At 36.7% G+C, this 12,118-nt stretch overlaps 1 protein-coding gene across 1 annotated transcript in view; it reads right to left on the bottom strand.

Annotated features, from left to right (window-relative positions):
- Positions 1 to 10,258, bottom strand: part of MED14 (mediator complex subunit 14) — a gene marked incomplete at its 5' end in the record, with an annotated part of 54,740 nt that extends 44,482 nt beyond the window's left edge. The window contains 8 exon segments of the mRNA XM_018043825.1: positions 173 to 284; positions 762 to 912; positions 1,676 to 1,808; positions 2,562 to 2,669; positions 2,991 to 3,119; positions 3,584 to 3,713; positions 4,346 to 4,519; positions 10,153 to 10,258. Coding sequence (XP_017899314.1) covers positions 173 to 284; positions 762 to 912; positions 1,676 to 1,808; positions 2,562 to 2,669; positions 2,991 to 3,119; positions 3,584 to 3,713; positions 4,346 to 4,519; positions 10,153 to 10,258 — 1,043 coding nt within the window.
- Between the last annotated feature and the right edge of the window lie 1,860 nt (positions 10,259 to 12,118).

The raw sequence follows: 12,118 nt of genomic DNA, 5'->3' as shown, positions 1-12,118 counted from the left end.
GGGATTCTCCCGGTAAGAACACTAGAGTGGGTTGCCATGCCCTCCCTCCAGGGGATCTTTCCTATCCAGGGATTGAACCCACATCTCTTTATGCCTCCTGCATTGGCAACTGGATTCTTTACCGTTAGGGCCACCTAGAAAGCCCCAGAAATGTCAATTTAAAAGAACCTACAGTTTTCATTAGCATTGACGCCTCTAAGAATGGCCTTCAGTTCCTGAAGCTTCTGATGAGCTCGTGCATGGACACTGTCAATCAGGAGTTTTTCTATTGATAAATGATCAATCTGCATAAACAAGAACAGAATCGTTATGTACAATTCGAACATTTTTACTTTAAAAGTCTGAGAGTAGATTACTATGCTTTAAGATACTTCCTTTTAGAATCAAAAAAGAAAGCAAACTTAAAACAATGGTACTGATAGCTTAAAGGCTATAGTTAACATCTGGCAAGTATAGATCAAGACACTGTTAATCATAGTTATCATAGTGATTAAATGGCAGATCTTAACAAAAATTAAAATGGTGATCTGATCTAAATTAAAAAATTTGAAAGAATATCTTAAAAATTATACCTTACCATATTAGATGTTAAAACAACCACAACAAACCTACCAGCATAACATTCATTTACAATAAGTTTCATAAAGGGTTTTAGGAACCATTAGATATTTTAAAGAATTTATGCTAAAAGATTAAGTAGAAATAAGTTACATTATATTCATTTAATCAAGCCAATATTAAAATATATTGAGTTCTTTTACCTTCATGGCTCTTTCTACTAATTTGGAATCAGAAGCTGGCAAAGGAGGATCATGAAAAATCTGTAAAGGCTTGGAGGCATCATTCTCATCAATTTTAATTGTAACTTTGTGAACAGATGCTGTCCCTGTTTTTCTCCCAAGAACCTGTTGACTAAAGAGAAAAAGAATATTAAGAATTTTTTCCAACAATCTGTTAACTTCTGGAATAAGAGAGATTCTACCATGCACCTTATCCGAAGTCTAGAACATGGCAGGCCCTCACTCTTTGTTGAGGGAATATTAATATTGGGAAGACAGCTATTCTGTAATCCAACACAATATGATCTACATTAAAAAAAATACACATAGAATTAAAAACACATATACACATTAAAAAAATCACCAAACAAAACAAACTGTCTCTAAGTGGTGCCTATTCACCTCTGATTCCTTTACAGAAAATGAAAACCAAGCAAAGTTCAAATGCAGAATAGAAGATTATAAGTCTGATAATTGACCTTCCCCAAAAGTTTGTAAAAAGGACAATTCAAAATATAACATTTTTGTCTCTTGGTCATCAAAAAAAACAAAAAACAAAAAACAAAATATAACATTGTGACTGGCAAGGATTTTTAAAAAATGATACCCAGTAATTTAACCTACTGGTCTGTTAGCAATCTGGTTTGAAGCCAGAGTAATCTAATCTTTTAAGAATAGTAAGTTTTAGTACAAACAGACAAATATCTACATATTTAAAACATGCCATGTTCTAAGAAAGGTGCTAATTATGGATGTCCTATGTGGTTTATGATACCATGGGACCTTACCATACAAATTCAGGTTGCTAGATATACAGAAAATCAGATGCATGAGAGAAAAGGAGAAACAAAGATTATTTACAGTCATTGCATGACCCCAGAATCAACTTTACTTACTTCCAAACTGAGAGGGAGAGGCACTTTCCTGCATGATACCTTTCCACCTGTACAAGGTCTCCCCACCGCTCTCGGATTAACATTAGAGTTTGAGAATGTAGCACTTCCAACTGAAGTGATAAGCAGAAAGAATCTGATGGATCTCATTAAGCAAATCTAATTTATTACTACAACAGCCAAAGAAGTATAAGCAAACTTCATATAACAAATGCTCTATTCCCCAAAAGTTGACCATTTTATTTCTCCAGTGATATATGTGTGCAATTTGGGACATAATTTTAGAAAAAGGCTTTACATTTAATTTTGAACCAATATAAACAAAACATAAGGTCCAGGTTACCCCTTAATTCATCATAGTTTAGAGAATATGGGTAGACCAAATAGTACTATTTTTTCTCTCCAAAGAGTACTATTTCTACCTCATTATTTAAAATTTTTACCTGCAAAGTCAAGAGTAAAATGAAAAGCTTGGTTCAAATAAAAAAAAAGATCTACCATTATTCTTTACACTGGCCAGTTCCCAAGCCCCATTTCCACCCTGAAAGGGTAAGGGAGAGAGTTTAAGCTGCTCCAGTTCAGGACTAGAGGCAAATGGAAACGTGTGTGCTGAGGGGTGTTGTTGTTTAGTCACTTAGTCGTGTCCAACTCTCTTGCGACCCCATGGACTGCAGCACACCAGTCTCCTCTGCCCATTGGATTTCCCAGGCAAGAATACTGGAGTGGGTTTCCATTTCCTCCTCCAGGGGATCCTTCTGACCCAGGGATGGAACCCACATCTCCCACACTGGCAGGTGAGTTCTTTACCACTGAGCCACCAGGGAAGTGTGTTGGCAGTGGAGGGATACAAATTCTTCACGAATACAGGGCTCAAATTTCAGAAGGATACGCAGGCAGTTGTACATGTCCTGAAGAGGTTTCTCATCAGCAAAGAGCCTAGATTGTACCAGTTGATGGATAAAGTTGATCTGCATACTATGAACCAAGGCTCGTCCATCTTCCATTGGCGGGAAAAAAGAAGGCGGTTATTCAGAAAAGTGTCCAGACTGTGTCATAGACCAACTAAGGAAAAGTATACTCACTAACGGTAAGTTAAAAAAAAAAACCTGAAATTATCTATGTATGAATATTACTGATTATACTATAGAAACACTGAAACCTTTGTGGTTAGTAGGGAGTCATGAGTATCGTAAAATCTGTTTCAAATTATAGGATAAATTGTTAAACACATGTTTATTCTGTAAGAATGTATCAATAACATAAAAATAGCCAACATTTAAATCAATACTTATGATTTAAATCGGTATTTATGATTTACCTCCTGTTTCCTTATCCTCAACTAGAATTTCTAGCTTGAGAAGACGCCATGGAACATCAGGGTCATCTCCCATCACAGTCAAGGTGGCTTCAAATTCTCCTTCAACTCGAAACTTCACTCGGCCATTTGCTTTTAGAAGAAGAAGGAGAAGTCTACTTTGCTAGAAAATAAGCAGCCTCCTCCTGCTAACCTAGAATTTTTCAGTCTTGCTCACAAGAAATCTTAAATAGATTGAAGATTTTTTCATAAGTGTTCAAACAATACAGTATTTCCTGCATTAACAGTAGCCAGCTTCCAGGTCATCAAGAAATCAAAGGCAACTCTTCTAAACATCAAGGAACAATACTGAGGCTCAACTCTAGGACCCAGGCTCTCCTCCAGCCCCAGGTGATCTTGTCCTCTTCTCAGCTTCAAATACCAGCACTGTATTTCCAGATACAGTGAAATGATATGGCACAAATTACAGTTTTAAACACCACCAAGATTGTAGGTAAAGACTTCATAATGATATTTTAAAAGATAAAACTCCCAAAAGCTGATTTTAAAAATATTCTAACAAGTCAATTCTTTAAAAATATATTCCAAGCACATACCAACTGTAAGATTTGCTAACTGAGGAGGAAGATCCGTGGTTACAAGCCGATGTCTAAGAATCTGGTTCAGCTGGTGAAGTGTAGCTTGTTTCTCAATTTTTGTAATTGGGTCTGGAGGAATAATTTTATCCTACAAAAGTGTTCAAGTGATTTAGAAATAATGTACAAAGAGACATAATTTTTACCTGCGCCTGCCCTAACACAGTACTTTCTTACCTTACCCGAGAGAATCTCAACACTCATTTCTGCAGTCTACATCCAATAATAGTGACCATTACTATCATGTATTAGAGTGTCAATGATTCCACCAGTCGCCTGGCTAAGATAACAATGCAACACAATCTCCTTCATGCTCTATTTATGAAACCAACTTAATGTCACTAGATTTCTACCACTTCCCAGAAGTATAAAATACAATAGCACCGAGTGAATAAACAACTGCAACAAATTTTATAAAAGACACTTCCAAAAAGCAACAGTGTGCCCTATTTTCACATCTGAAATAGATGTCACCTTCGCAATTCTGTTCACCCTCACCTAAATGAATACATAACTCATTTTGATAGCTACTCATGTTCTGGCTCCAATTTATTTCAACATCTCCCCTCCCCCAAATTTTAATGAGAGAAAAAACAAACTACATGAAATACTTATTTTAAAACAGAGAACAGTTTTTTTTTGGGGGGGGGACTGGGCTACTTATTAATATTCTAGAATCTAATGCCAAAGCCTTCAATTTTGGGGGGATGGGAACACACTTACCCTGATGCAGGTTGGCAGCCGTGGATAAGACCCAGTCGTCAGTACATCAATAGCATATGGGATGGCAAAACTAGGCAGGCGTGCATGGACCAGAGCATCTCTAGCTAACGAGGCCAGGCGATCCGCAGTGTCCACAAACAGGATGGCTTGCTGGTCTAAGAAGCTTGAGATCATCTTTAAAGCAAAAGGTAATCGCATTAAGCTTCCTTGAAAACTAGCCACCTTTCACTTTATATATCATTTATTGATTCCAAAGTAAACCTTAAGAAATAATATAGCTTTTCCATACGTCAAAATATTTCATCAAAAAATTTTCCACTAATTTGAGGAAAGAAGAAATAGTTTTAAAGATCAGTAATTTTCTATCAATTTAAATAAAAGGTTTCCCAATTCATTTCTCCATCCTTAACATTACACATACATATGACAAGTCAGGGAAAATAAATAGAATGAAATGCTTTTTCTCTTACAGATTTCTAGAGTTGACTGGTAATAAAGTAGATATAAATGCATGGACTCCTGGACCCAGACTGCCTTGGTCTCAATTTTAATTCTGCAATTTATTGGCCCTGTAACCTTGGACAAGTTACTTTCTCTCTGTGCCTCCGTTTTTTCAATATAAAATGGAGATGGTTTTCTCCCTCTCATAAGGTTGTTCTGAGGATTAAGAGTTTATGCATATGAAACCTTTAGAACAGTGCCTAGAACATATAAAACACTCAGTAAACATTGCCCATTATGAGATCTAGGCCAACTTCATGCCCGATACGGAAAACCTTTCCATCAGTTCTCTACTCAATGCATTTCACAAGTGTGCCTAAACTAACGAGTTCATCCAGAAGCTGAAAACTAATTCCTTTTGGAACAATATTTAAAAGTCTCTCATGTCTTTCAAATAGGGGAAGCTGCATTCTATCTTCAAGCTGAACATTGCAAACCATATCAATTAGTCTTCACATTTCCAAATTCCTGACTTACCATCCCTAGTCCACTGCTTGGAAATGGTCCAGTTTATCAGTGATCAACTTAAAATATCACATCCAGAATTAGTAACACATCAGGCTCACACAATGCCCTACATTTTCTCAGCATTCTCACACTTATTATCTGATTTTTACAACTCTAAGAAATAGACAAAAACAGTTAATTACCATCACCTTAGAGATGAAAAACTTGAGGCTGAGGTTTATACACTTGCTCAAAGATAGTCAATAATCAGAGAAGCTGGAACCAAAAACTTTTTTCTAACTCTTCAGTTAAGACCAGCACAGCCCTGTAGAAATGCTACCTTCCATGACTAGTAAAATGGGAGTCCTACAAATACCACCAACACTAACTTCTAACATCAGGAGCCACGACACTGTTACCACACAGCAAACTTGAAGTTAACTAAAAGGCCTTGATCTTCTGTGCATCAATCTCCTTCAAACAAGGTCCCCTTTCCCATCCTGAACCTGAAGCATGACTCTACTCTGATTTTAACATATTTAAAACCATTTTGAATCCTGCTTCTTTCAACTTCTATTACTGTTACTTTCTGTTACTTTTGTTACTTTCAACTACTGTTAATCAGATTTAGGTCATCCCAAGTCTCCATTCACTCAGGACACTGTAAAAATGCTTAAGCCAAAGAATACTAAAGATTTCCCTCCAGGAAGATGTGCATCAACCCTCATGGGGTGTCACAGTTTATCCGGCCTACACTGCTCCACCTTAAATGTGGGTAATTAACGAAACTCTCTAAACGGCCCTGCTAGACTCAAACTAACTCAGCTGTATTTCTTTGCCTTAGAAATCAAATTAATAAAAGTTAAGTTTTGAGTTACTTATTAAATAAGTGAATCCATATAGGTCCCTAATGATCACCATGTTCTTTTTTTAAGTACTCACATACCAGCTTTTGATATGATTAATAATAAACTCCTTTATGGAGAAGGCAATGGCACCCCACTCCAGTACTCTCACCTGGAAAATCCCACAGACAGAGGAGCCTGGTGGGCTGCAGTCCATGGGGTCGCTAAGAGTCGGAGACGACTGAGCGACTTCACTTTCACTTTTCACTTTCACGCATTGGAGAAGGAAATGGCAACCCACTCCAGTGTTCCTGCCTGGAGAATCCCAGGGACAGGGGAGCCTGGTGGGCTGCCGTCTATGGGGTCGCATAGAGTCGGACAAGATTGAAGCGACTTAGCAGCAGCAGCAGCAGCAAACTCCTTTAAAATTTTTAACTGAGCACCAAATAGACACTTCTCTAAGGAAAACATACAAATGACCAAAAGCACATGAAAAGATGTTCAATATCACTAGTCATCAGAGAAATGCAAACAAAAAACACAGTGAGGTGCCACTTCACACCTACTAGGATGGCTAGAACCAAAATGTCAGACAATAACAGGTGCTGGCATGGAGAAACTGGAACCCTCTTACATTGCTGATGGGAATGTAAAATGGTATAGACATTTTTGAAAATAGTCTGGCAGTTCCTCAAATGATTACTAAATATAGTTACCATATGATCCAACCATTCCACTCCTAGGTATATACCCAAGAGAAATGAAAACACATGCCCACACAGGAACTTGTATATGAATGTTTATAGCAACACTATTCATAATAGCCCCAAACTGGAAACAACCTCAAAGTCCATTGATGGATGAATGATAAACAAAATGCAGTAGATCCATACAATTCAGCTATGAAAATGAAGTACTGATACACGGTACAACATGGAAGACCCTTGAAAACATTATGCTAAATGAAAGAAGACAATCACAAAAGACCATATATTATGATTCCATTTATATGTAAATATTCAGAAGAGGCATATCTATAGAGACAGCAGAGACTGCTTAGGACTGGGGGGGTACTTGGGGTGACAATTAAAGGGTAACAATTTGAAAATTTTCTAAAACCAACTGTGGTGATGGTTGCACATATCTGTGAATATACCAAAACCCACTGAATTGTACACTTTTTTATTATTGTCTTTTGGCCACACCACAGTCTGTGGGATTTTAGTTCCCTGACCAGGGATCGAATCTGTGCCGCCTGCAGTGGAAGTGCAGAGTCCCAACAACTGGATCACCAGGAATTCTCAGAATTGTACGTAGCCTGTATGGTATGTGAATTGTACCTCAATATTGCTTTTAAAAAAGCTCAAGGAGAGAGATTTTTCTTTTTCTTAGCTAGAACATTATCCAGATTGTTTTACCATTAGTCAGAGTTCTATAAACCATGTATTTACGCATTCAGCTAGCAACTTAATGTGTCTGGAATGGCTAAAGATCATTATCTATTAAGAACCTCTAATGAGTCTAGTTAAATAATCATTAAGTTGAGAACACCAAGTGTCAATATGTGAATAATCCTCTAATTCTCCAGTTTATGGACTTTATTCTTGACAAAAGCACAACGGTATCTACATTCAAAACAAAAATACTGAAACATTATGTATAAAGTTAAATATGAGACTTTATTCAGAATATGACTTACTGTGACAACCAGTTCAAAAAACTAATAGGAAAATACTATGAATTAATGAAAGATGAATACAATATGGCTCAATATCAAAACCAAGAGTTTCAGATTTTGCTTGTATTATTTTATCAACATACAGCTCAGTAGTATCAAACAGGTAATTTAAAGACCCATGGTATAATAAGGGATTTAACACTGGATTTGAAAAATTGAACACTTGCATTTTATATACTTCAGTAATACCTAATTCTTCACTGAAAGTTTGAATATCTTTAGGAAAAGATAACACCAAATTAACTAACTATTGAAAAGAGACCTTGGGACTTTTCAGAAATACTATACCATGCTTCTTCATTTTGGCCAAAATAGATTCATTAGGCTTGGTGCCCAAATTTCCAAAAACAATGAAACGAATTGTAAATTTTCTGATGAATAAGCTTAAAATAAGCCAGTTTATTCATCTTTATATTCATCTTTATTTAAAAAAAAAAGTATTCTTTGAATGATGCTTTACAGTGTACAAAAGACTTTCTGTCTACAAACTTTAATTTACCAAGCAAATCAATGGACAGATGAATAAATAAAAGGACTTTTCCCCCATTAAAAAAACTAAATATATTGTACAAGATACCCCCCTCTTTGACCAATGTTATATAGAAGGATGATATCAGCTTACTCCTAGAGACAAAGAAAATCTGTGGCTAGAAAAGAGTCTTCTTTTAACTTTCAAAAAATATATTATTCTAGAATTTTAAGTTCTCAGCTTCTTCATAACCTCTTTTCCTTTCACTTTAGCAATTTTCACATAAGCTTTCTGTCTAATGATAGGGGAACTTAGTGAAACTGAAGATATCAAATGCACTGGATATCAAATGCGCTAAAATTGAGGAGACATTTCAGAAAGTCATGGGCAGAAATACAATTGTGTTATAGATTTCTTTCTGAAGTGAAACTTTATGGAATATGCAAACCCTAATAAATCTGCAGATACAGTTACTATCAAAATATTTCAACTTAGCTTGACAGGTGCAAAAAATAAATTACCTCTACACTGAGTAGCTGATTTTATCTAGGAAACCTGGTAAATTCAGAATTTGAAAATGATCTGAATATAATTTATCCAGTGTAAGCTTTTTCTGAACTTGCACCTATAAAAACTGATAAAACTTTTAAATGTCATTACATATGACATGGGAATGGGAAAAAAGAATCTGAGCATCAATGTCAAGTTCACTTAAGAGAATCTATCCACTTTTCCTACAGTGGCTAGAAGGCTACTTGACCTTGCAGAGCTGGATCTGGAGAATTGACTTCAATTAATGTGGATTAATACATGCTCTCATCATTTTAGGATTTTATTCACTTTATTATAATTACTCTACCCTTTCCAATATGAACTCCTTAACCCTTCTTGAATACAGCTTAAAACTTTTGAGGGGAGTGTGTGTGGTGGGCATATTTTAGCATCTTTGGTAAACTTCACTACAGGTCATCCTTTTGAATTCAAAAAAGTGACCCAACAGTCAAAAGACCACGAGCTTCTTGAGGGCAGGGACTATGCCTTATTCAAGTCTCAATCCACCATGTCTTTAGGCCTTGTGTGCAATAAAGGTCTGGAGAATGAACAGATGAATAAACAAGTATGTTAGCTGTTCAGTCGTGTCTGACTCTTTACGACTCCATAGACTGTAGCCCACCAGGCTCCCCTGTCCATGGAATTCTCCAGGCAAGAATACTGGAGCAGGTAGCCATGCCCTTCTCCAGGGGATCTTCCCAACCCAGGGACCAAACCTGGGTCTCCTGCTTTGCAGGTGGATTCTTTACTGTCTGAGCCACCAAGGAAGCCCCAATGAATAAATAAAGGGACAGATAAATGCTGCTGTCAGTTCTGTGGCCCTGAAAAAGCCACTTAACTTCTAGGAACCTTATTTCCTTAATTTCCTTATCTGTAAAATAAGAAGAGAATACAGACTCTGCGACTCTCAAAGGGTTGTCAGGAAATCAAGAGGCAAAATTTAGGGAATACTTTGTAAACTCTAAGAAATCATACAAATGTAAACTAACCACTTTCCCCCTTTACATCCAGTCTCATATTTAATATCTCCAGATATGGTCTACTCTTTTTTTTCTGATTAGGTGTCCATAAACAAAAAATAAGTTTCTACAGATATATACTATATATTATCATACAGAAATGATTACTCACATAAGTAATGCCTCCAAAAACATATCAGCATATATGTTAGAATTAAAATTAGAAACTATGCCTATTACAAGTTAACATTTCAAAAAGTTATTTTATATAAAATAAAGTCGAAAGTTTAACTCACCGCACATTTTTCCACTTTGCCAGCATTATTAGCCCATTTTACTAAAGCTAATAGTCGAACAAAGAGTTGGCGTGTCCGGCTAGCAAACTGCACTATTTCTATTTTCCTTTAAAACAAAACAAAATAACTCTTAATGAATCAGCATATTTGAAGGAGTATTTCACAATTAATTTCATCTGAGCTAAAATATGAATCAATCTGTTTACAACCATTACAATGAAAGAACCCACCTAAAATATTTATCTAAATATGAATTATTGTCACATTTTGTATACCACCTGCATATGCCTCATTTTCTACCTCAGAATAATAAATCCAATAGAATGCTTAGGCAATGAATCACATGCTACAATTAATTTTATACTACAATAAAAGTTGTTTACTAAAATATACTATATTCACAAATATTAAATTATTATATAAAAGTTAACTGGGTCACAAAGGGAATGAAATTATGCTTTGAAATCCAAGGAGTAAGCGTCTTTTAATTTTATGGCTGCAATCACCATCTGCAGTGATTTTGGAGCCCCCAAAAAATAAAGTCTGACACTGTTTCCACTGTTTCCCCATCTATTTCCCATGAAGTGATGGGACCAGATGCCATGATTAGTTTTCTGAATGTTGAGCTTTAAGCCAACTTTTTCACTCTCTTTCACTTTCATCAAGAGGTTTAGCTCCTCTTCACTTTCTGCCATAAGGGTGGTATCATCTGCATATTTGAGGTTATTGATATTTCTCCCAGCAATCTTGATTCCAGATTGTGCTTCTTCCAGCCCAGCCTTTCTCATGATGTACTCTGCATAAAGTTATGACCAAACTAGATAGCATATTGAAAAGCAGAGATATTACTTTGCCAACAAAGGTCCATCTAGTCAAGACTATGGTTTTTCCAGTGGTCATGTATGGATGTGAGAGTTGGACTGTGAAGAAAGCTGAGCGCCGAAGAATTGATGCTTTTGAACTGTGGTGCTGGAGAAGACTCTTGCGAATCCCCTGGAGTGCAAGGAGATCCAACCAGTCCATCCTAAAGGAGACCAGTCCTGGGTGTTCATTGGAAGGACTGATGCTGAAACTGAAACTCTAATACTTTGGCCACCTCATGCGAAGAGTTGACTCATTGGAAAAGACCCTGGTGCTGGGAGGGATTGGGGGCTGGAGGAGAAGGGGACGACAGAGGATGAGATGGCTGGATGGCATCACTGACTCGATGCGCATGAGTTTGGGTGAACTCTGGGAGTTGGTGATGGACAGGGAGGCCTGGCGTGCTGCGATTCATGGGGTCACAAAGAGTCGGACACGACTGAGTGACTGAACTGAACTGAACCTTTTTGGTAGGAGAAAGAAGTGAAAAATCCCTTACCAAAGCTTGAAACTGTATTATTTCTACAAAAGCAAGGGTCCTTTTCCCATTTGGCAGGAGCATGATTTATAAAACTGAATAAAGAGCTTAACTACGCAACTCCTTACCAAACTAATTTCAGTGAAAAGCCTGGATATTAAATTATCCAAGCAAAGTTAAAGAAAGCACTAAAAATAAAAGCTAGGTCTGTCCATATCTATTTTCATGCTATATCCACTACAATGCTTTTTTTCCCAATAACAGTATTTTTATCCTTTCCTCATAAAGCCTTAAAAGCTTTAAACCAAAAGCTTTATCTTGTCAATCAGCATGTTAGCTAGACCTTACAACTTCATGTCGGCTACAAAACTGATAACACTACCTTTTATGATTTACCTTAAGACACACAAAAAAATATTCAACAGGTCAGGACTGATGACAGGCCCCAGAAAGACATCAACCTCCCTCCAAGTGGACTCTGACATATTAATCTTAGTACAGCTATCCAACAACCTACATATCCAACCCATACCTCTGCATCTTTGCAACAGTAACGCCATAATACAATGCACCAAAATGAAACCTGCTGCTGCAACATAATCCTGACTGAAGACCATAGAGTCTAGC

Source organism: Capra hircus (assembly GCF_001704415.2).
Source record: "Capra hircus breed San Clemente chromosome X unlocalized genomic scaffold, ASM170441v1, whole genome shotgun sequence".
NCBI lineage: Eukaryota > Metazoa > Chordata > Mammalia > Artiodactyla > Bovidae > Capra > Capra hircus.
This window is presented reverse-complemented; position numbering and strand designations above follow the sequence as displayed.